The 26236-nt window shown below is 43.5% G+C and overlaps 1 protein-coding gene across 2 annotated transcripts in view; it reads left to right on the forward strand.

Moving 5' to 3' along the window:
• nrxn3b (neurexin 3b) overlaps positions 1-26236 on the forward strand; it is a 498054-nt gene that overhangs the window by 16267 nt on the left and 455551 nt on the right. Inside the window, exons 3-5 of one of the 2 annotated variants that reach the window (XM_079571780.1) lie at positions 3037-3054; positions 4135-4161; positions 5870-5881. In XM_079571780.1, the coding sequence (XP_079427906.1) occupies positions 3037-3054; positions 4135-4161; positions 5870-5881 (57 nt within the window). The remainder of the gene's footprint in view (positions 1-3036; positions 3055-4134; positions 4162-5869; positions 5882-26236) is intronic. The other variant, XM_079571779.1, reaches the window with a different exon arrangement.

Raw genomic sequence — 26236 nt, forward strand, 5'->3', positions numbered from 1 at the left:
AAGAGTAATCACTGAGAGGTCATTTTGCGAATTAGCAACTTTCCAAAACCCCCCATTCCAATTCAGATCAATTCCGCCGGTGTCATTAGTTGTGCAAATATCAATATCTTTTACGGTAATGATCTGGATGCCAGCCCTCGTTCAATTAAATGAAGGAAAAAAACGGGGACTCCGGAATACCTCGGGGTGCTTTCGGCTCCGCATAAGGTCAAGGTTATTAAAAGCCATTGCGGATTGTGCTGTGAATATGCAGAACGGTTCCCTCTTCTGGCAGTCGCGCTGAGGAAATCTTTGGACGCAAATACGGAGTGACGGATCTCCCGTAATTGAAGGCGAGCAAACTGTTAAGCAAGTGCTGAAATGGTGCCTCCGGGCTTAGCTTTGGGGATTAATAAACATACATGAAAAAATGACAGTTACAATAATCTCTCTGTATAAAGTAGGTCATGGGGGAGTAAACGGAGAGGGGGAGGGGGGGGATTGGGGAAAGAAAAAAAAAATGCTACGGGGACTTGCCTGATTCAGAGCAGGGAGGGCATTTGTGTCGAGTGCCCAAGCTGGAAATTATGTTTGGATTTGAGTGCTGGTAAAATAGAACAGGGGATTACGCTCAGACCACATGTCCTCTCCGGGACATTGGCTGGCTCTGGACGTGGGTCGAATCAAGAAAAAAAAAAGCTTAATTTTGACGTGGAGGAGAGAGTGGTTGTAGTGTGCAAAAGCCAGGAGCGTAGTGATGTGACGATCATGACCAAATCGGATATTATGATCTCTTTTTTTCCATTCATTTGCTTTTCTACAACAGAACAAATGAAAGAAACACTATACAAGCATCAAAAAGTCTTGCTGTAGGTTCGAGAAAGCCTGATTCTTGAGAGCCTCTCACCTGATCCTGAGAAGCTGCAGGTTAGGCCTGGTTAGTACCATGGATTGGAGGAGTCTGGCTTCTGTCAGTCTATCCCAGGGCAGCGTCTTAGACTAAGCAATACTAAGTAACTTGTTTACCTTAATAAATCCTATTCGTAGTCCCTCTAATACAAGTGTTAATGGGACGACCACTTAAACAGTATTTACAGCCAAGTTTGTCTTTTCTGTCAGTGTAGTTTTTACACTCACTCAAAATGTAACATGCTACGACACCTGCAGTGGCGTTTATGACCTGTAGGGTGCACGAGTTACTTAGTGCTGCTTTAACACCACCAACGTTAATTGGTTGGCTAAAAAGAAAATGAGCTGGGTTGTAAACGGCTTGAAATGAACAGATTGGAAAGATCCACATCCAGTAAAAGACCCGTGGGTTTGAAAACCGCCGGCAGAATGAAAAATGATGAAAAACAAATGATAATAATTAAATAAAGCATAAAGTGTCCTCCAGTGATTGCCAATCCAAAGAGAAACCCCTGTCCGTCGAGCCCCCTCCCCCTCCCTCACTGTGTCCTTTGCTTCTCTCCGGCACTGTCGACATACGAGAGTCGGCCATTTTGGCTTCTTTACAGAGGGGAAGGGGGAAAAAAGGAGGAAAATCAGGCGCACGACCCACAGTCCAGTTCGCTAATCAGCACTTAAAAGAGGGCGGATCCGGCTGTCGTGGGAAGATAGTTAGTGGTGGGAAGAGGGCCAGGCTGTGGAGCACGAAGGGCACAGATCAAGGCATGGCACTGACTCGCAATCATCGGATATCATGAGCTGGAGCCAGCCCTGTAAGCCGCCAATGCAGGCTGTCATTATTAGGGTTTGTTTAATTTGTCTCATTCTCACGAGAGAGTGGTTATGCAAATGATTTTATGCAGATTTCACGAAACACAAAAACAAGACAAAACATTGAAAAGTGAAAGAAATGCCATATGTGCTTGGTGGAATCTTTCTTTTTTTTGGGGGGGGGGAATAATTTGCTCATGTGGGCAATACGATTATGAATGAAAAACATAACATTTTGTGCGTGTGGCTCTCAGCGTATAGTTTCTTTTACTTCGAAAAAGCAAGGTTGCAAAACAAAGATCCAAAGCGACTGAATGGGAGCACGGCTCTCGTCTGGTGTGAACACTTCTGACACATCTGATTCCCAAAAGGTGCCAAACCGCGGGTGAAGATGTCGGCCACAAGGACACTTTATTTTGTGCCTCGTCATGATGTCGCCCAATGAGCATTCCTCTGATGAGACGAACCAGAGAGTTACACAAAACAAATGCAAAACACTACAAAGGTCATGTCCCGGGTTCCCTCTCATGTGCACAAAGGCCATGTCCCGGGTTCCCTCTCATGTGCACAAAGGCCATGTCCCGGGTTCCCTCTCATGTGCACAAAGGTCATGTCCCGGGTTCCCTCTCATGTGCACAAAGGTCATGTCCCGGGTTCCCTCTCATGTGCACAAAGGCCATGTCCCGGGTTCCCTCTCATGTGCACAAAGGTCATGTCCCGGGTTCCCTCTCATGTGCACAAAGGTCATGTCCCGGGTTCCCTCTCATGTGCACAAAGGTCATGTCCTGGGTTCCCTCTCATGTGCACAAAGGTCATGTCCCGGGTTCCCTCTCTTGTGTACAAAGGTCATGTCCCGGGTTCCCTCTCTTGTGTACAAAGGTCAGCAGTGTTGGAATAAAACATGGAGGACAGTTTCGACATGGGTCTGTCGAGAAACACCTGGCCATCCACAAGCCTCACTTCACCGTAAATCTGAACACTGGATTTATGCTTTTTGAATGTGTGTGAGGTCATCTGTGTGATGTCAGGTGAAGAATATTAGCTTTAACAAATATTCTCAGTTTTTGAAAGAGTTGTTTGTTCAAGGTGCAATGTCGATCTGAATCCCCAGAGAACGGGACAGATATGATGATGTTTCTCTCCACAGGGTTTTTTACTGAAGTACCATAAATATGTTAAACAGGCATGTCAAGGGGCACCTGTTTGTTCCTTACATGAAACATAATGCTTCAAAAGTGTGTTTTCTTTGCATGTTAGCACATGCAAATGTTTTAGCGTGTTGCTAATGCCGAACTTTCTCTTCTTTGCTCTGTCTTTTTTCTTCCGTCATCATTGCAGCTGTCCAGAGGAGACCCGGTGAGTCCTTTTGCTACGATTTTTTCTTTTGTTTTAGTCAATCAAAGTTAATTGTCAACAGTGTGTAGCTTGTATTCAGGATTATGAAGTAGAGAGTGAAGTCAAACAATATAAGTGAATGTTACTAAAAATACACGTTTTGTTTTCATTTCAACTTAGAGTATTTATCTGTCATGTTAAAATGGTCAACATTTTATCCATACACCAGACCAGGGGTCCTCAGACTACGGCCCGCCAGAGGATTCAACCCGGCCCCTGACTTGTAGAGCACAGATTCCTGAGTATGTGGAAAAGTTAGTCTCTAGCCCATTTCTGAGCTAAGTTATGATTTTATTTTTAACTAAATAACCAGTATACTTATTCCAGCCACTAGGGGGCAACTTAAATAAATAATAATGTTCCACACATGTCCAGCAGAGGGCACTGACATAAGAGATCAGGACATAAACAACACATAATACCACAGAGTGAGGAGTGAATGAGTAATGACTCCAGTGCTTTGAGAGACTTGTGACACAGGCTTGTAAAGCACAATACAAGTGTACCTGTGGTATTTAAAACAAAATGTGAAGACTTAATTACTATTTTAGGAAACAACTACAGCAAAACAAATATGTGCCTGGAGTGAAGTGCTGATCTTGTGGATGTAGCAGTGGGGACGACTGTGCCAGGCGAGTAATCTCTACTTCACAATGAGGCCTGAGGTTATAGCCAACCCGGCCCAGCCCCCCATCACAGTCAGGAACGTTAATGTGGCCCCCAGAGAAAATAAGTTTGAGGACCCCTGCATTAGATGAACCATTCAAAGTCAGTGAGAACAGTTCCGTAGGCTTTTGTTTTCATATTCCATTGAATAACCTAAATGCTTACTTCTCTGATGTATAGAACTAACATCTTCTGCCTTTGACTGTCGACAACAAAAGCTTTCATTTGCACTTGGGGAAGCTTTTGCCTTTAGAGTGTTGTGTGCCATGTTTTGCCACCGCGCAAAGCCTGTGCAATGACAATACAACCTGAGTATTGGTGTGGGTTTATTCTCAACTGTGCTCCTCTCTGTCTGTTTGATTTCTCGGCTTCAAGGCCTCGCGCACCTGAAAGCAGAACAAGGTACACTTTTCTTCTCTTTATGTCTGTTTGGGTTCAAGTCTGCTTGGTGTGGTTCGTAATGATATCATTTGACCAGAGGCGGGAAGTAGTTACGTTTACTCAAGTACATGTACAAGTTCACAAATTCTCAGGTCCTAAAACGGAGTGTTGTAAGTTGAGTTGCTTTGGTTAAGATATTGTATGTTGATTCTTTCCACTGTGAGTAAATCTGTGGGTAAGAAAAGCTTCAAGGTGCAGTTACTTGAGTAAATACTTTACTACTTCACCCCCCTCTGACTTTGCCTCTCAGTTACTTGCTCGTGTGCGTGTTTTGCTGCTTCCATTGTTTGCCGGGATGGGACATGGGAGTGCGTGTCTATGGAGCGTGTGCTGTGGGCTAAAGGTGCTCGTTGGCGTGGCATGTTCTCATCTAACCTTGGGCTCGGCCACTCATGGCTTCTGTGACCGCTCAGCGCCGTCTCACCCAGGTCTCTGTGTATTACATAATTGTATGCTGTGTACTCGGGCGCACGGCTAACTCGCAGTGACACACTCCGCGGTTCAGACACAACCTCCGCGGTGACAGGACGGGGAGGGCAGACCAACGGAAAGCAAAGAAAGAAAAAACAAGAAAGAAAGAAAAGCAGAGAGGGCTAGCGAAATCACCGGGATGTGGGCAGACAGGAAAAATAACATCCTATTTTTGCAGAGAACAGACAAGCCTACGTGCTGCCGTTAATAATAATAATGAAAAAAAAAAAAAAGCATAGACATTGGCTAGCGTAACACTAACCTTGCCTGAAGCAGAGGAACTTGAAAATAGTAGCAGAGCAGTAGAAGCACATTTCAAGATGAGGCCTTTTGAAGATGTGCCAGAGCTTATTTAGTGGCAAAGTCATCTATATATAAGATGTTTTCACCTCTCATCCAAGAGGCTTCATCAATACTGAAGCTCCGTCAAAAAGATTCTTCAAGTCATAACTTACAGAAGAACGTGTTTATGGAACACGCCCGGGTGACTGACAGTTTGCAGACAAGCAGAAGCTTAGTAGTTGAAAGGTAAGGATTGCTTTTTGCTAGCAGGGACCGAGCCAAGCGGACGACCAGATTGAAGGGGGAGAAGAACGTAACCAATGAAGATCAATGAACTTCCTTGTTTCCTGGTGGGAAAAAGGGAGGAAAAGGGGGCTGTGAGGCGTGGCCAGGTGGAACTGATCTCCAGTAGTTGAGGCCTTGCCCTGCTTAAGAACAACTACTTCACAACCATGTCTATGTGATTTGAGCAACATATAGGTCCTGGGTGATACTGTAACTGTTTTAAGTATTATGATAATGTTTTAGACTGTAGCATGTGAATACTTGTTGTTAAGCTGCAGGAGAAACCAGTTTCTTCCTCCACTTCTAAAACAAACAAACGACAAAATGTGTTCCCCAGAAAAACAATGCTGGTCTAAATCCGTGCAGTGAGTGGTGCCATTCTCAACAGTTTTCCTTCACTAAGATGCGTCTGTGTCCTCCTTCCATCTGCTTCTCGCCTTTTTCTCCACATCCTCCACCATTTGCATGACTGTCAGCACATTGTGTGGAAGTGCCAGTTGGTAACATTCATTCATTTTACTAACAACAGCTTGTTCCCCCTTTCTCCTGTCTTTTCTCTGGTGCTCTTCCTGGACTGCGACCTTTATCCTTTTACCTGTACGGATCCCTTCTCCTCACCAAAACATGATAGGAAGAGGCAAAGGTACAGCAGTTTCCCTTTTCCCCAATGTGCAAGTGGTTTGTGTCTGGATTATGCTTTTCTTTTTTTACAATGTGGTTACCGTCATTATTCTTGTTGCCCAACTGTGTGCAAATATCTGTGCAGTGTTGAAAATGGAATGCTCTTACAATGTGGTTGTTTGTGGTTACCAGTTGTGTAAGACCATAGCTGGGTAGTATTGTTGGTTTTCTTATCCAGGCTATTTTAACTTGTGCTTGTTTGGCTGCTTTTCCTGTTTTGATGGTGATTTCTTTGAAAATGCCACAATATGCACATTGTTTGATACCTCCATAGAAATACATGCTGTAAAATGTAAATGCAACTTGCCATGAAGTCCTTAAAAGTTAAGACGTTTGTGAGTGGTCATACTTAATTGAAGTTTACCAAATACTTCTTCATCAGATGCCTTTTTTTACACTAGCTGTAGCATTTAAACACAACTAAATGGCCTCTTTATCCTCCTCTGTGAGAGATATTATGTTTGCAATTGCAGGATTTGTTGCTGCATTTTGGTGTTTCAATGAATGAGGTCAGAACTATTAGCTTGTTTTCGCAGTCTTTCAGAGAAGAGCAGAATCCTTTATTTATCCTGCCGTGCAACACTAGGTGGCTGTTTGTGTGATCCCCAAAGTGAATGTCTGTGCATTGTTTGTGCTGTCCCCCTTCTCGTGCCGCTGCTGCCTGCTCCCTTTGGAGATTGCAGTATAGTAGGCTTGCATCAGCATATCGAGACTGCTTGAGTACGGTCCCGCTGTGGTTTGCTTGGTATAGCCCGCATGGAGAAGTTTTCAAGTAGCGCACTGGCCACTGTGTTTGTAAAAACCCAACGGGCTTCCTTTAAGGTGTCCCGGTTTTCATTTCAACTGTCTGTAGACTTGCAAATTGTGTTGTGCAGGGAGTGAGCACATCCCTTTGCTGTAAATATGAAGGATTGCATCTACACATGCAATCTCTAGTGCAGCCATATGCTTAGTCTCCAGCCTAAGGAGAAGTGAAATGTATTTATGTTTTTCATAGTCTTGCAGTTGCGGTAGTGGTGGGACATTAAAATACATTAATTTGACGTTCCAAATACATCGGTGCAATTGATTTACAACCACGTGACTGCAAATGCCTTTTCATTCTTAGTCATGTAAGTTTGTGTATTTGGCAAGGTTAAAACAAGCTGACTGGACCTCGAGATAGTTTTTTCCCATTTGATTTTGTAACTTTGGATTTTGTAAATAGTCTATCCAGGTTTATATCAAATGTATTACTGTGGATAAAAGATGCGTCTAAACCTTTTGAACTGAGCATAACAACGAGGACACAGGAAGCTGATTCCAAAGTCCAAAGGCTTGTAAGCGAAGCAGCGTCGAGCTTACGTAACAGCGCATGGCTTTTATGGAGAAAATCTGATGATGTGGACAATAAGAACGCGCCTACAGCAGCTCCCTCACTGCCCATTAGAGTCATGAGTCTCAGTTATGTTTGCAGAAGGAGCAGAGGTCAGAGGGCACGGTCAGCAGGAGGCTGAGAGTCATGACTCTCAGTTATGTTTGCAAAAGGAGCAGAGGTCGGAGGGCGCGGTCAGCAGGAGGCTGAGAGTCATGACTCTCAGTTATGTTTGCAAAAGGAGCAGAGGTCAGAGGGTACGGTCAGCAGGAGGCAGAGAGTCATGACTCTCAGTTATGTTTGCAGAAGGAGCAGAGGTCAGAGGGCGCGGTCAGCAGGAGGCGGAGAGTCGTGACTCTCAGTTATGTTTGCAGAAGGAGCAGAGGTCAGAGGGCGCGGTCAGCAGGAGGTGAGAGTCATGAGTCTCAGTTATGTTTGCAGAAGGAGCAGAGGTCAGAGGGCGCGGTCAGCAGGAGGCTCAGAGTCAGGACTCTCAGTTATGTTTGCAGAAGGAGCAGAGGTCAGAGGGCACGGTCAGCAGGAGGCTCAGAGTCATGACTCTCAGTTATGTTTGCAGAAGGAGCAGAGGTCAGAGGGCGCGGTCAGCAGGAGGCTCAGAGTCATGACTCTCAGTTATGTTTGCAGAAGGAGCAGAGGTCAGAGGGCGCGGTCAGCAGGAGGCGGAGAGTCATGACTCTCAGTTATGTTTGCAGAAGGAGCAGAGGTCAGAGGGCGCGGTCAGCAGGAGGCGGAGAGTCATGACTCTCAGTTATGTTTGCAAAAGGAGCAGAGGTCAGAGGGCACGGTCAGCAGGAGGCTGAGAGTCATGACTCTCAGTTATGTTTGCAGAAGGAGCAGAGGTCAGAGGGCGCGGTCAGCAGGAGGCGGAGAGTCATGACTCTCAGTTATGTTTGCAAAAGGAGCAGAGGTCGGAGGGCGCGGTCAGCAGGAGGCTGAGAGTCATGACTCTCAGTTATGTTTGCAGAAGGAGCAGAGGTCAGAGGGCGCGGTCAGCAGGAGGCGGAGAGTCATGAGTCTCAGTTTGCAGAAGGAGCAGAGGTCAGAGGGCGCGGTCAGCAGGAGGCGGAGAGTCAGGACTCAGTTATGTTTGCAAAAGGAGCAGAGGTCAGAGGGCGCGGTCAGCAGGAGGCGGAGAGTCATGACTCTCAGTTATGTTTGCAGAAGGAGCAGAGGTCAGAGGGCGCGGTCAGCAGGAGGCGGAGAGTCATGAGTCTCAGTTTGCAGAAGGAGCAGAGGTCAGAGGGCGCGGTCAGCAGGAGGCGGAGAGTCAGGACTCAGTTATGTTTGCAAAAGGAGCAGAGGTCAGAGGGCGCGGTCAGCAGGAGGCTCAGAGTCATGACTCTCAGTTATGTTTGCAAAAGGAGCAGAGGTCAGAGGGCGCGGTCAGCAGGAGGCTCAGAGTCATGACTCAGTTATGTTTGCAGAAGGAGCAGAGGTCAGAGGGCGCGGTCAGCAGGAGGCTCAGAGTCATGACTCAGTTATGTTTGCAGAAGGAGCAGAGGTCAGAGGGCGCGGTCAGCAGGAGGCAGAGAGTCATGACTCTCAGTTATGTTTGCAAAAGGAGCAGAGGTCAGAGGGCACGGTCAGCAGGAGGCTCAGAGTCATGAGTCTCAGTTATGTTTGCAAAAGGAGCAGAGGTCAGAGGGCGCGGTCAGCAGGAGAGTCCACCCTCGTCAGAGCTGTGAGGCTAAACAATGATAGAGCCATTTAATTATCAGTATATTTTTATACATTATATTTTTGATCCCTTTTGATGAGGATGATGATGATGAGGATGATGAAGATGTGGATGATGATGATGATGATACTGAGGATGATGATGGTGTAGAGCAGTGGTTCTCAACCTGGGGGTCAGGACCCCCAAGGGGGTCGCGAGACAAATTTGGGGGGTCGCCAGATCATTTAGATAAAATATTCATATTTTCATTAGCGTATAATCTGATATTTTATTGTAGCATGTGTTTGCTATTTTACCAGAGTGTCATTATTTGTTCGTAGTTTTTTTTTCTTCGTTTTTTAAGATTTATGTCGGCTACTATTTCCATTTCTCACGGCGTGACCCGAGCGGGGGTCTCGAACCCTTTAACTGTTAAAATGGTGGTCGCGGCGCCAAAAGGTTGAGAGGATGAGGATGATGATGATGATGATGGTGTAGAGGATGATGATGATGGTGATGATGAGGATGATGATGTAAGGCTGGAGAGGTGTCTTGCCTAACGACACAATAACAGTATGCACTAGTCTGATCTTCCAATGTGATTTTGTCATAATAATAAAAATAATAATAATAATAATAATATGCATAAAGTCATCACTAAGAACATATATTGTCAGATCAGTGAGACTAAATCTCCCATCACGTCACGATGGGAGGATGAAGACACAGACTTTATATGGGGCACTGTGATTTGCAGCATTGCTATCTTGGGTGATATCAAGGCCTGTCTTATATTTGGTTCACATATGCGCTCACTCTATACACAGCTTTGATGTTATAGCTAACTTTTTATACGCCACGACACAGGCCCAGAATGGTGCTCCACTTTCTATCCACGCTCTACTTAACAACCTGCCGTGGTCCATTTAGCAGATGAGAAATATCTGATCTTCTTTGTAAGGCTTGCGATTGTCTTTATCTTGAATATCTCCTGTGCTAATAAAGCCATAAAGGCTCCATTGAGAGCCGTGGATGAACATCGGTTTAGTGCCAGTGGCTCGTGACATCATTATTGTCTCCCCTGTTGGCTGGTTTTATGGCAAGACAGCTTCGCCCAAGGTCAGTGATGAGAATATATGCGGCTGCCTGCAGGTACAGCAGCCAGAGCCCAAGGCCACGGAGCGTTTCTCCTGCTGTGAGAACTCATATATATATCTATATAGTACACATGCATATTCTATTATTCTAAGTATCTCCTTCAGTATGTTGGTGACTGAAGGAATAGAATAGAAATGAATAGAATAGATCAACATGGGCAAAAGGAAAATGTGGATTCCTTTATTCATTGGGATTCATACCATTTACTTCTGAACGAATGAACTTCCAACAAGGCAATGATTTTAGTTTTTTGGTTTCTTTTTGAAAGACACTAGGTAGAAACAAAAATGTTCAAATACCTTATAAGGAACTACTTCCGTCTTCGTCAGAGGCGTCTCCCGACGTGCAGGATGCGTCTCTTATTGGGATGTTGTTCTGCTCCTTGTCCATCGAAACGCGTAAGGTATATAAACATTTTTATTTCTACCTAGTGTCTTTCAAAAAGAAACCAAAAAACTAAAGTTTATTACTCAAGAAGACATAATGAATGTAATAAAACAAGGCAATGATTTCTAGAAATTTCAAAATGGATTTGCTTTTGAAACACAACTACTATTTCACAATAAATACCAAACTGAAAGAATCAATACCTAGTTAACGTTTTGAAAAAAAAATACTCAAGGATCTAGTTTCTCTGGACTCCCAAAGAATGTTACGTTCCTGTATCTGTTCTGCTTCTCCAGCGGCATAAATAACCTCCATTCAAGTCTATATCAGAGGTGCCGAAAGTGGGGCCCGTGGGCCAAACTTGGCCCGCTGGAACAATTCCGTTGGCCCGCCAGAGACCTTTTGCACCGCGTCTGTTTAATACTAACCCTCCCATTCATTCTCAATGGTAAATAAGGATGCAGTACACTGTTTCACTTCTTTCCCAAAGTGAAGGAAACACTGTTGTGGTGTCTCTGTGTTTATCGCAGAGCGTTATAGCATCAACTTTCCCAGTTTTCTAACTTTTATTGCAAAGCTTGTTACATCAAAATAATTTATGCTGAACTGACACTTTCAAAATGATCAAAAGTAGCATTTACTTTGAGTTAACAAATGAATGAGGTAAATTCACTATAGGTAGAAAAACTGGTGTTGTACATTTTTTGCACTATATTGCTAGAAATGTTGATTTTGTTCAACTAAAACTAGGATTTTCTCATAGTTAACATTTGTTCTAATGTAGCATGTTATTTGCATAGATAGAATCAAATGCAAATGTACCCTGAAAAATAAAATAAAGGAACTCATCATTTGCAGTTATATGTGTTTTAGGCTTGACATTGACATTGGGCGGCACGGTGGCACAGCGGTTAGCGCTCACGCTCCGGGTTTCCCCTACCACTAAAAACATGTACAATAGATTCCCCTCTGGGGCCAGGACTCCCTTGAAAAAGAGATTCTTAATCTCAGTGGGACTATCCTGGTTAAATAAAGGTCAATAAATAAATAAACATTGCCGTGTTTGGCCCGCGACCAACAGGCACTTTTTCATTTTGGCCCTTGGAGACAAAAAGTATGGGCATTTCTATATATGGAATCAGTATAGAAAGTATGTATAAGCTAAATGAGTGTCCACTTTGAGTTATACAACATGTTTAAACACCTCCTGTTTAGAGTGAAAATGATTGAAGTGTATATCAATCGTGGGTAAACTAAAATAAAAAAGCCGGCACATCACACATTTCTACATAATTCATATTTACATTTCTGGAATGTACACAAAAAAAGCCTAAATTTAGACTCCGGAGTGCAGGGGAGACCGATGTCAGACTGAAACGACGATAGCAGCCAGTGACACAGAGAGACAGAAAGCTGAAAAGATGGAGTCGCAGTTGGAGAAGGCATGACAGGCAGTGGGTAGAGAAGACACAGAAGAGCCCGAAGACAGACGGCTCAGACTCCACTGCGACTGCTGCTGTGTGCGCGAGGAGAGCAACTTTTGGGCAGGACTTTGAGGGGATAATTAGGGAGAGCAGAGAAAGTCCTACAAGCCTTCACGCAGGGATTAGATCGCGGGGGCCGAACTCTCGCTCCCTGTAGCTCCCAGCGAGGCACTTAAAAGGAGCAATGCCCCAGTCGCCAAGACGTGTCCGAAAACAGCTGCCGTGGCGCTCAGCGTGACCTCAAGAGGCCCAACCGGACGGGAAGCAAGAATCCATCCAACGGCACAGTTCATTTGCATTATACTGCACAAAAGAAAAGGGGAGATATGGACAGAGAAGACTTGCATGTCGGAAACATGCCCTACAAATAAACAGCTGTGACTGGGTCGACATGAAACTTTAGGACAGTAGGATCCGCTGTGCAAGCAGTTTACAGATTCCTATACTTATCTTTTAATCATAGCTGAATAAAGATCTTCAAGTATTGGATGTTATAATCTCCAGATAGAGGGCAGGTGGCAACACATCTTCATAGGAGGGAACATAGGAGGGAACATAGGAGGGAACATAGGAGGGAACATAGGAACATTTTCTTCTACTAATACACAAAATAAGTTTATGGTTTATCAGAAAGTAGGTCACCAACCCTGCTGTATTAATCTTTTGACTGGAAAATCCTCTCCGCTGCTCAACATCATGCACATGTTTTGGAATATTTTATAGATATTATCCATAAACTAGGTCGAAAAACACATTTTTGAGGGTATGTCAGCACCATGAAACTCTTACCTGCCTATGGGCTCTTCTCATCTCATAATGTGACATGAACGCAAACTATTGCAAAGTGAAAACGGTTCAAAAGAGAGCCTGTACTATTCAAAGTCAAAAGAACAGCTTACATGATAGAGCTTGGAATTGCTATGATTTCTGGGATTCCTTACACATTCTCCGTAATGATAAATCGAGCTTTAAAGGTGCATTAGCAACTTTTTATTTGACCTCATAGTGACCAAGTGGCTGTGTGAGTGGTCAGCATGACGACTTCTCTTTCCATCACAGTGGTCCCTAAGACGCTCCAGGATCCATTGGTTGGAAGGTTTTCACTGCGTATGGACGCTCTCACCAGAAAACCTACAAAACAGTTGATCCTGGAGCGTCTTAGGGACCACTGTGATGGAAAGTCAAGCCGCCATAATGACCACTCACACAGCCACTTGGTCACTATGAGGTCACATACACACACATATCAATAAAAAGTTGCATAATGCATCTTTAACATAAAACAAACTTGACTGATTGTTTATGTAGAAGCATTTGGATGTTACTTCTACGTTTTTAATATTGTTTATAGTGAATGTGTGTCTGGGAACAATGGTTGCTCGTCCCTTCTATTTCTTTGGCAACTCACACCATTGCCATAGAAAGCACAGTGTAAAAAAGTGTCCCGTACTTCCATCCCGACCTGTTGAATCCATTCCTTCCTCCAGAGGCTGTAAAAGCATCGTGTTTGTCATAAGCCTCACACCATGGACAGGTTTAAGATGAAGAGTTGTGCCCGTGCTTTCGGGTCCTGTCCACAGATGCTGCGAGGGTTCAGAAAAGGATTTATGTAATGCCAGGGACATCCTCCTCTAAGCTTTCTGCCCCAAACCTGGCCCGAACGCTTCCAGTCACTGTGGAGATACGACTGTACCTGAGTCTATTGTTCACGACAGCCAAAGAAAAGCAGTCTCTAAATTACTGAAGCGACAAGGTGATTAAAGAATGCGGAAAGTTGGGAGGAAAAGTTTGACTTGGTACAATGAGCTCCCCTCTGACATGTTTTGAGGTTGAGTTTGTCTCTCGCTCGCTTTCAAAGCCAAGCCAGATCAACCGATTTATTTTCTTTTAGCCTACTGCGTGACAGCTGTCTAGATGAAACTTTTTGGGTTTTTTCCCCTGAAATACTAGACATCAGTGCTTTGGCAGATTTGCTTGTACATCTTGAACTTGCCTGCACTTTTGGATCAGCCCGGACTGCTCTCTTAAGTGCATGGCTGGTGATCATTTCAAACACATCTGGATCAGCATCTTACATTTTGTTGGTTAGAAAATGTTGATCTTCCTCATCCTTTGAGATCCTGCTTCCCTCGCTTTCCATTAAAGCTGATTCCTTTCTGGCTCTGCAGATGTACCTGCTGTAACTAGAGCTAGAATAAGGGGCTCTTGTAGGGGTAAACGCCCCCACATGTGACGCGTGGCTGTCTGTATAGGGCCGCATAGGAAGCTTGGAATAGTTGGGGATTTACAGATGACTCAAACTTGCATGTATAGCTCAAAACACAACTCCGAAGATGTTGTTCCTGTGCAAACCACATTGTAACTAAAACTTTGATTATGGACACCGCTTTAGATAGGGGGGACCTTCTAACTCACATGTGTCAACGTCAAGGTGTCAAGGTGAGATTTAATGTGGCCCTTTGAGGAGCATGATTCCTGAGTATGTCAAAAAGTAAGTCTCTAGCCCATTCCTGTGCGGAGTTATGAATTTTAAAAGAAATAAACAGTTTGCTCACTCCGGCCACTAGGGGGCAGCTTAAATTTAAAAAAAAAGAAAGAATTCCACACGTGTCCAGCAGAGGGCACTGACATACAGTGGGGGAAAAGGATTTGGTCAGTTCCCCATAGACTTTCTATAGATCAGGATATAAACAGCATATTATAGCCACGTGGTAAATGGCCAGTCTGCCCCAGGGCGGCTGTGGCTACAATAGTACTGCCATTAATGGTGGAGTGAATACACAATGACTTTATGTAGCAGAAAATAGAAGGCGGCGAGTGCATCAATGGTCTGGGAAAGAGTGAGAAGTTAGACCGGTGCTCTTCAAAGACTGGGCTGAGCTTTATAAGAATACATTTGCTGAGACTGGTTTGTGGAGTAGCTTGTGCTAAGTAGCGAACGCAGTCAAAAAAAAGCAAAATAAAGTCCGAGGCACTCGAGTCATGTAGCAAAAATAAAAGTCCTTTATTGAATGTGGACCAGCCTACGCGTTTCCACCGCACAGGTCTTCGTCAGGGCAAGTGGAATTGATCACAGGTGGAGATTTTAAACAGAGTGATTATGTGACCAATCATGTCACGTGATCAGCCTGATGATCAGAAGCAGAAAGACAAACAACAATACGTAGATAAATAAAATTGTCCTGGCAAAGACTAACACGAAAAGACCCAGAGCAGAAAAGTGAAGCATAACATGAAGACTTTATGTAGCACTTTGAGAAACATGTAACACAGGCTGAAAAAGCGCAATAAATGTAAGATATTGTTACACAGTCCTTTACAATATGTGTGGCCCGCGACCCGCATTGGGGGCTCAATTCCGGCCCTCGACACAAACAACAGCCCTGTTCTAACACTAGGCACTGCTACATTTGTGCAGTCCTTTGTTCAGGGTCAAATTCAGCTGTTATTTTCTCCCTTAAATCCAAATAGAGTAAAGCCGCGTGGCTCGATGTCATTAGAGGTTTGCTTTGTTTACGCCGGCGCGCTGTCACCAATGTAAATGAGTTGTGCGGCGTCTCGCAGACGTGGGCCGCCGCGAGTGCCAGCTGCTTCGTATTGGCGTGGGCACGCAGCGGTTGTGCTGTTGATAAATGACTATTAATGGCCAAACGTTCAACCCGAAATCATCCTCGCGCTGGATTTGAGAGTCGCTTAAATTGAGGGCATTGGCCAAATTGATTTCCACACTGGCCGGCTGCTACTCGAGCGGTCAGAGAGAATAAGCGCTGAACACAACAGACCTGCCCTAAACAGCGGCTTTATGTCCTTATTGCTGAAATTTCAAGCCTGTGCTGAGTCTGAGTCTAGACTGTAGAGACTGTTTGTTGAAATGGTGTCAATTCTGTTTGAAGTTGCATATAAATAAAAGATGTGAATTTTGCAGTATTAATTCTTCATCAGGTTCTTTAACACCAGTCTCTTATGTTCTTTTATCTTTGTTTTGTGGCGTGGCCTTAACAAAGCCACATCGTCTTGCAAACCTTTTCATATATCGCCCCTAAACGTCCACATGCTGCTTTAAGGTTGCTATATGTTATTTAGTTGGGCTGGGACACAATATCGCATCGGCTTTGGATCACAACATGTTGTGTTGCAATACCAAGTATCGATACTTTGTCCAAGTATTGCAATACTTTCAATGCTTGTGTTTGGAGGCATTTTTATCCTGCATCCTTTTCCAGTAACAGTTCTTTGTTACATTTTATGTTAATGCACTTTTCAATCTTAAAGGGGCAAGATGCAAGTTGACCATGTTATACTCACTACTGCCCCCTCAGGTCTTATGTGTAACTGCAGCTTCTATATTAAACTTGTGCATGACGACAGTGCAGGATTTAGAGGCAGTTGTGAATAGATCTGGGCTCATTCTACACATGAGGACATTTTTGGAACATGCAGGGGAGGAAAATACTTAACTTTGACATTCTTTTAAACTCTGTCTAGTCCCTTTAAGGTAAACATATTATAAATCATAATGACTTATTGTATCGTGAGTATCGTGATACGTATCGGATCGTGACTAAAGTGGATCGTCACAGCCCTATTATTTAGTCATTGATGCATCAGTTTCCAGCTTCCTGGTGTTATGTCATTGGACGAGACACATCACCCACATGGTCTCCGTGTGGTGAATGGTGGTGGCAGTTTGCTAGCCGTGCTCCTGTCGGTTTACTTCAGCTGATGCAACTCCTGTTCTTATGTTTTTCCAAGAGCATCATCCTAATATTTCCACATTGACTTTTCGTGAATGCTATTGCTCTGGGTGGCGCCGCAGCTAATCACACAATGACAGCTTTTTAGCCTAGCCCGATGCACACGGCATTAAAATGTGTAATTTTCCATTGATTTGTCCCTGTAATGTTTGCTCCCTGCGAAGATAAAAACATATCATTATGAGTGGAAATAGCCTAAAATAAAGTGTTTGCAGATAAGTGAACATACTGCTTCAATAATGTGACATTTGGATATTATGGGTAATTCTGTTTGAAGAGGAAATAGCAGCTTTTCCACAGATTTCATCACATTTAAAGAGATGTGTTTGTTTTACGAGCCTAAAGATATCTTCCCTTTATTCCTTTCTTAGATTCCTGTCATTTTGTTGGAGCTCTGTTACAGTATTTTATAGCTGGTTGCTTTGGCTTTTTTCCTTGAGGCATTTTCTCCCATTCCCAGACAATAGACACACAGCCTGTGTCATTTTGGTCCCTTCTCTGTCACCATTCACAGGCGCCACAGACGACCTTGTTTACTTTTGACCAGTCCTGTTGCAACCTCCACCACATTCTGCAGCCTTTCTTTCTTTCTTTCTTTCTTTCTTTCTTTCTTTCTTTCTTTCTTTCTTTCTTTCTTTCTTTCTTTCTTTCTTTCTTTCTTTCTTTCTTTCTTTCTTTCTTTCTTTCTTTCTTTCTTTCTTTCTTTCTTTCTTTCTTTCTTTCTGCGCTGACCTCTGGGATCAACCGAGCAAAACTGATTCGCACTCTTTCACGGATCATGAGTGCGTCAGTGGTTATGTAATGCAGGGCGGGCAGGGGGACATGCGAACACATAACTGACATATTCGGCTGCGGCGATTTTCTCCAGCGCCGAGAGAGCATTAGTGCCGGCTCTGCCCCGTAGTGCAAATAATACCATGAAGGCTTGATACGATAACTGGAAATGTGTCAGTGGTTGATGTCGGGCACATGTGGAATCACTCCATCACACTATTACCTTTTTTTTAATGTGATCAAATCAATAACAAATACTAGGTCATATCTGTTCTAACAAGACACATGTGTTAGGAAGCTTAAAGGTGCACTATGTAACTTGTTATGTGAAAAAAAACCTTCATATTTGTACATATTTGACCTTTTAGTGACTCAGTGGCATTATGGGTGCAGCGTGGCACCTTTGCTTTCCCTCACAGTGGCCTTGATGCTCCAGAATCAATTGTTTTGGGGTTTCTGGTCAGTTTCTGGTCAGTTTCTGGTACGAACCCCTAAAAACTATTGATTCTGGAGCATCATAAAGGCCACTGTGAGGGAAAGCAAAGGTGCTACGCTGCACGCATAACACCAAGTCGCATAGTGCACCTTTAATGAGTTTAAAAAGTCAAACCTCCCCATGAGTCAAAATGTGGTCAGTGTATACAAAAGGGGGGCGGAGTCAGAAGATCCATGGATGATGTACTTAAGAAGAGTGGAGTAAGGCTCGTGTACATCAGGATCAGTCTGAATGTGCATGTTTGTAAAAGGCGACGGGATTTTTTTCAGACCTACCGTTCATGAAACTGCCGTTCCAAAAAACAGTACAAATTTAATTAACAAGTTAGCTTACAGTTTATCTCTCCACTTTTAGAACAAGGAGAGAACAAATCTCTTCCTAGCGAACACGAATGCTTTCAAACTGGCGCACATTGTCGTAGAAGTGCCTGGGACCCTCTGAGTGGGATTTATGTGAAGAAGTGGGTTAAGATGTGGCTTTAAGGGGCTGCATTGTGTGAGCCTTATACTGGAGGAGAGGAGAGGGGTTGGGAGGGAAGCGAGAGACAGATGAAGAGGAGGGGGAGGAGGGGGAGGAGGAGGAGGAGGAGGAGGAGGAGGGGGGGGGGGGCTTGGACAGAAAAAGCTGTGTTTGTATGACTGTGCACTACCACAGTGACATGTGGGGATGTGAAAGCTGCAGCCATGCATGGATGTTCACACCAGAGACGGTAAACAAACATGGCAGCGGCGTGCTAAGAGAGGGAGAGCGATGCAACGTACACAAAGCTTCTGCTGCTTCTCCTCCACTCTTCTTCTTCTTCTTCTTCTTTCTTTTTATTTTATTTATTCAGTCCGCCGTGTCTCTGTTTGTTAGCGCTGCCGTGAGGTTGTGTTCCTCGCAGTGTGTTTGTCTTCGGATGAGAATAAATAAAAGGCCTCGCAAACCGGCTGAATATCAGAAGGATGAGCGGTACGTGCAGAGTGTCATAGCAACGCGGCTTTGCTGAATCAAACAGCTTTATACATGATTCAGCAACTATATCTGCAGTGGATGTTTTTGCTGCTGCTTCTGTGATAAAATGATATGGTTTCCACTTCAGCTGCTGTTACAAAACTAAGATAAACAAGAGTCATCATTATAAGAATGCATGTCAGTGTGTCACAGTCAGAATAGAAACAGAGTGAGACAAAAGCATTACTATTACGAACAATTGCCCGAGTTCAGAGGTGAGCTAAATGTGGCCCGTTAAACATCACCAAACCCTAAATGCATTGGCTTTAAAAGGTAAACACTGATATTCTCACTGGCATACAGAAAGCTATTGAATAACTGCTGCTATTGTGTTGTTTTTTGTTATGTGATAGGCAATGACAGTCTATTTGAGAATTGTATTAAGATAAAAGAGAGAAGAAAAAAACTATGACTAGCAAGTTCAAAATCCTAACCCCAAAGTTTGCCGATATGTGCTCTGGCAGTTGTAAAAGTAGTAAGAAAGTATCTCTGATAGGGCTTTTCCACCAAGGTGTTGGTTCTGGGCTGGTTCTGGTGCCGGTTGGTTCCAAACTGACTTGGTTTTCCACCAAAATGAGAGCTGTGCCTGTTGTCATAGCAACGCTTTGGGAAGTCAACATCAAACATGGATAGTAACATCTTACTACAGCCACTTCTGGTTATAAAATACAGAACAATAAGTTTATGTTTCAGTCTCAGCAGCCGTTAACATTTTGATTTCTTCTTTCTAACTCTTGTTTTAGCTAAAGAGCAAAACAACAGTTTCCTCCACAGACTGTTTTGGCTTCTCCAGGAAGTTCTAAGCACAAACTAACTAATATTGATTGTTTGTTGGAGGAGAGAGCCACGCCCCCAGCCGCTGACATCACTGCTGCTCGTTCCTTGGTCCAGCTTTTAACTGGTTCCCAGATTTTGGAACCAAGAGCCAGCGTTTTTTCAATGGAAAACGAAAGAACCGGTTCTGAAACTGGAACTGGCCCAGAACCAGCACCGGCACCAGCCTGGTGGAAAAGGGCTATTAGTGCTTTCAAACAGCTTTCTTCAGCAATATCAAACTCCTCCATGTTCAGAACAAACACCGAGACTGTTAAACAAAACCATTAGACGCCGTTTGTGCTTTTAAGTATTGCCAGTTCCTTTCAGACAACGCCAGCATGTGTTCAGTGTTGCATTTCAAAAACAAATTGGCAACATGTGCACAGAACTGTTGAACCTTGCACCGTGCTGGATTCAGAAAAGCAATAGTGTGCGTTACGACTTACCCAGCATTCACCAACTCAGGCTCCTTTTAGCGAGGTGAGGAGACACGACCTTCCACCGCGTGAGTGCTACGAGCTATGATCATTTTGCACAAGTGAAGTAAATGTAAAAAAAAACATGCCGTGCTGCACTCGTTGGCTTTTAGGTGTAATTCCACTGGAGTGAACTGATTTTGATCCTCATACACCCACGTATTAGCGCCACATGAGTTCCTTTGGCCTCATCCCTGAGTCAGTAGCGCTTATAAATGAAAGTACATTTTATAATAAGGATATAGTTACTACCAACAATACTTCAGCTGTTACCATTGACATGATTTACACTGTCAAAGTGGCTCCTGTTTTTCTAGATTTGTCCGTGTTTCTTTTGTCCTGAAATGATGCTTTCTTCTGTGGTGTGAAGCTAAAGCCAGTGACCATGTTATCAACTCTTACCAGACCAAGCAGACTCTTCTCTCAATCTTGTTTGATCTAATCGTGAGCAGAAAAACAAGAACAACATGGCGGCTAAATTGAGTTAGAACGGAGATACAGGGTGGCATGGTGATGCGGCGGATTAACCTCCTGTGTGGAGTTCGCATGTTCTCTCTGTGTCACATGTTTAGGTTTCCTCCAGGGGCTCCAGTTTCCCTGCCTGGAAATGTTTGTACAATGGGATCCCCTCTGGGGCCCAGAAAAAGACTTAAAGGAACAGGCCACTGTTTTTCCATACTGAGATATGTTCTTACCTGAGCTTAGACGAGTTGATCCGTACCTATCTGGTCTTTGTGTGTGTCCGTGGAAGAGCGTGGTCGCTTCTAACTTCACCCTCCATTTGGAGCTATAGGAATATACTGGGAGAGGCCAAATGCTAACAACATCTTTGGTCGTTGTGCATGACTGAGCGCACGCACAAACACCAGACAGGTACGTATCAACTTGTCTAAGCTCAGGTAAGAACATACCTTAACCAAGTGTGACAAAAGGGACAAAAAAGCAACAAAAGAGCAACAAAAAAGAGGTAAAAAAAAGTGGCAAAAAAGTGACACAGAAACGCAAACAAGTTCTGTTTAGATCAGTTTTGTAGGTCTGAGCTTTCAAATGAGACGTGACACTGGCCTACAGGCTGTGAGCTCCAGTCGAGGAACTTTTCGATTTGGGTAAAACTGGAGATAAAGTGGGGGTCAGGAGGTTGATCTCAGTGGGATTTTCCGGGTTAAATAAAGGCCAAGGGCTCCTGGTGCTGTCAGTCAGAGTGATTGAAGTTCTCAACTCATCTCTGATAAACAGGATTATTTGAGAGGAAATGCTCTTCCACATCTGAGTGACGTGGTGAAAGTCAGATGAAGGACGTGACTGTCAGGCTAATAAAACCGAAGACTGCTTATGTTTCTGCTTCTGCAACGTGATTTGTTGTGATTGTCTTTGTTCCCCGGCATCATTCTTTACTTTATTATACTATGGCTGTTATTGTACTCATGGCAATCATCGTACAAGAAAAGGTGGTGGCAGTAATATACAAAGAACTGAGCACATTCTAATTAACTTTCCTCCATTAAACACATGGCAGATAGGACATCAGTAGTAGAGTCCTCATAGTATGCTGTTAAACTTCACCACACATGCAATGAACTGGCCTTTAAGCTGATCATGTGACACTGACATCCCACACCTACTGTGGTCCCGCTCACTACCCGCGGCAAATGGCCCATTAACCTCTACCCTCTCACCTCTGCACCCCCGCGTCAGGACGAGACATGGTACAGACCGCATAGCGGGCGCTCGCCCTGGCTGTGGATGAACCATTATGCAGATGGTATGCTAATACACTCAGCCTATTTGATTCTACTTAAGGAGCGCCACAACCGAGGGAAGATAATCAAGCGCTCATTGTCTCCCACGGAGCCAGGTTTTCAGTGCGGAAGCGGCCTCGCATTCACAACTTGAAAGCGTCTATGCTCGTGTCGCATTCTTTGTATTTCGCGAACGTAATTTTTCTTTTGTCGACGTTTGCAGTCTAACTGTGTGGGTTTCTTAGCTCTGTCAAACCAAATGTACTCTGGAGCAGTGAATGTATGTGGCTATGTGGTTGTCATAAGGTGTTATTCTCTGCAGGGGTGAGACATAGATGACAAAGGGTAGTTCCATGATTGAAAGTATTGTCCTTTACCTTAAAAAATACAAAATCGGCTGCTTTCTTTTTACTTTCCGCATGTTTTTTCTTCTTCTTTCTTTTTGTCGTAGCGGGTTACTTAAAAGCCTCTAAAACACATTATTTTCCTTCAGTTTCCTACGTCCTTGGTCAATCACGGACGTTTTTTAATTAAATCTTTTTAATTGGCCTCTTGTCTCTGAAAGGAGGTTCACTGCCATGATTACATAAGCCATTACAAAGCACAACAAAATAAAACAGAGAGAAGCTCTTGGGGGCCGCAACCAAAAAGTGCAATTTGAAATAATACGTTGCACTGTGGGGTTGGGTAATCCGCGTATCATCACTTTGCCCAAGCTCAAATCTATACTTTGTCCTTGGGCTTTTTTAAACCATGTTAGAAATGGACAACGCCAAACACACACAGAACTCTGAATTACACACTGTCTTCCTTAATTTCTCAATTACTTTCCGAGTTGCTCTGACAGATAATACCAAATTTCCCGCTGGAATCTCCAGGCATCAGCACAAATACATTAACCCCTCTTGCCTCTGAGTCCGTGGAGAGAAAGTCTTGCCAAGGCATTTGATAGCGTTTGATCGTCTTCCTTCCCTGGAGCTGTATGCAAACCAATATGCATGTGTGTGTGTGTGTGTGTGTGCGTGTGTGTGTGTGTGTGTGTGTGTGTGTGTTGCCACATTAAAGCCGCTGTTGACTGCGCCGCTTTCCCCTTTTTGACGGATCCGGAGGAGACAATAATTAGCCTTGTAATTGGCCGATCAGTTGCACGGAGAATCGCTGAGCAAACACACCGCGCTCCGGATGCGCTTTTGACCTTAGCGTAGCGACGGGACAGGTGTCTTTTTTTTTCTATGTGGAGGAAACGCTTTGTGGTCGAGGTGAAAAAAAAAACCCTAAGCAAATTGCAGATCACACAAGGAACGATTCATTATAAGAAAACGCAGGACAAAGTAATTAGGTTTCGCAGCTAATCGCTTGCCCTCCCGATCGCAGATACAGTTGTCATCTTTTCTTCCTTTTTTTTCTTTTCTGAGTCATCTTTTAAATCCAAATTAGCATTTCCCTGACTAATGCGTTTGCACGTCCTTTGAAAAAAAACTACAAAGGCCGGGGCTGTGAAGTGTGGAGCCGCGCACACTTTCAACCTTGCTCCAATCATGCAAGTTTAATGGGCTGGCTGTTGAGGCTGTGGGAAGAGCCGAGGAGGTTACGGAATTTGCTGAATCATGGCTCACGCGGCGACACTTTGAAACGTGTCGTTCAACTTTTGAGTCATGGATCTAATCAATAAAGTATCATCGAGGTTGTTGCATTAAATATAGCTTCTATGATAATGGGGTTTTTGAAGTAAATGTATCATGTACCCAACTACATTTGGATGTTTTTAATCAATTTTTCGGAAGATTCCCATAACAATTAAATTCTGTTTTAACTGCAAGCATTATTGAATATATTGCTCACATAGTCAGTATAATATTATCATTTCAGTTTTTATGTATTTATTTGGCACAAGTCCGAAACACGACACACACTAACCACGCAGCTTCACCTCTAGCTGAAAGAAACCATTTTGTTAGAGTCTATAAATCCCCTTGAACTGTGATGAAGAGGCAGAAATGTATACAAGTATGAATGTCCTTGGCACATGTAGCAAATATCGTGCAGTATTTAATCTATTTTACGAAACAAACCAATGTTTTCCCACTGAGCTGTTTCTGCGACCGAGTGCAGCGCGTGTTTACACTGTAGGCACAAGCAGCCATAAATATTCCAGAAAAAGGGGTTAAGAGTGCACAGCTAGTACTCCCTCCAGCCCCAGCCGTGAAAGTACAAGTCAGCAAATCTCACCTGCTTCATTTATATCAGAAACGAGGGCCGTGCACCCAGGCCTGCTGTGCTCCTGCGTTTCAGCTTCATGGAGGGTGGCACGCATAAAAACAAAAGGAAGGAAGGAAGGAAGGAAGAGAGAAAGAAAGAAAGAAAGAAAGAAAGATTTTTTTTTTTTTAACCAAACCTTTATTAACAGCTTCCATGTTCAAGGAAGGAAGGAAGGAAGGAAGGAAAGTGGGAGAAAGAGAAAGAAAGAGGGAAAGAGAAAGAAGAAAGAAAAAGAGGGAAATAAAGAGAGAAAAAGCTAATTACAAATATTTACAACAAATACAGAGTGCACACAAAGAGAGAAAGAAAGAAAGAAAGAAAAAGAAAGACAGAAAGAAAGACAGACAGACAGACAGACAGAAAGACAGAAAGAAAGACAGAAAGTGGGAGAAAGAGAAAGAAAGAGGGAAAGAGAAAGAAGAAAGAAAAAGAGGGAAATAAAGAGAGAAAGAAAGAGGGAGAACGAGAGAGAATGAGAGAAAGAGGGAAAGCCAGAAAGAGGAAGAAAGAAAAAGAGAGAATGAGGCAAAAAGAAAGAAGAAAGAAATAAGAAAGAAAGAAAGAGAGAGAGAGAGAGAGAGAGAGAGAAAGAGGGAAAGAAAGAAACTACAGCTTAAAGATTCCTAGCTTTGATTGTTTCTAGTTGAAAAGAGCTTCTTTTGACTTGATTTCTTACTATTGACACAGAGCTGTACTGTACCCTCCAATTCCTCCAGTGTTTTGTTTTTATCTATTAGTCTTTATGGGATAGATTTTCCTCTGCACTACATTCTGCCCCCACTTGCTTTAGTACCAGCTAAACAACAAAGTACTTTTTAATCCTCTTCCTACAACTGTCTGCTGTTAGCAAACCACCGGCGCTATATGTAAAGGTTGCGTTTAATTGCTCCATTTGTCGACTCTGTGCAGCAAAACCCCCGGAATTACAGTCGAGCATTTGTCACCGGAATCACTTTATTTTCACTATACGGCGACGAGTGTTATAAAACGGAATGCTCTGTGGACTTAAAAGCGGACGCTATAAAATAACAGGAGTTGCTAGCTGTATTCACTAGAAATGACTCTCTTGAAATGAAGCTCGGCGCCATCATTGCTTTAATGCACAAACGTTAAACCAAATCTGTGGTCAGAGTCGTTCCACGTAATGGACACCGGCTCCAAAAACCTGGCACTGACATTGACCAATAATGTAAAAAAAAAACTAAACAAACTAAAAAGCACAGAGTTGTATTAGTTGCCAATCTTTCGGACTGGCATGATTTTATGTTTTTTCGCTCTCCATGTCTCCATTTTGGTGGATTAAAAAGTGTTTGGTGGCCTTTTGCATCACATCAGGAGTCCTAATTAGTCAGCTTTCTATCTAAAAAGAAACTGGCATTTACTAGCCTGTTTGTGTTTCAGCTTACCCCCCGACATCTTTACGACAGCACATTTGATCTGGTTTTGCGCTCGGTTTTGCGACGGCACAAAGAAATAATTGATGTAATAATTTGCAGTAGGAACAAATAAATTCGGCTTTGCGAGATAATGTGAAATCCAATTTTGGCAGCTCGACAAAGGGCAGGAGACAACAAAGAGGGTCAGCCATTCTTTGCAAATAAGGTCCAGTTGCAAAATCCTTAAGAAATAAAGGAGCACAATCAATTAGTTAGAACTTACCCTTGTGTTGTATCCGAGTGTAGCGATGGCATAAATCTCCTCGCGAGATGTTCTACAGACAAGATGCTGACCTTTTCAGATAATGTGGCATGTTTAGTAGGCTTTTCTGATTGCAGTTTGACCTTTATTTATCTAGGAAAGTCCCACTGTTCAGTCGCTTCACCAGAGATCATATTGCACATGTTTTTAGTGGTTGGTGCCCTTGTGTCAGTGTTGGCAAGAGACAACAGTATGAGACAGCTGTCAAGGCAACACAGTTGTCAGATTGAGAGAAAGTTACAGACTGTATT

This window comes from Gobius niger, assembly GCF_951799975.1.
Source record: "Gobius niger genome assembly, chromosome: 15".
Classification (NCBI taxonomy): domain Eukaryota; kingdom Metazoa; phylum Chordata; class Actinopteri; order Gobiiformes; family Gobiidae; genus Gobius; species Gobius niger.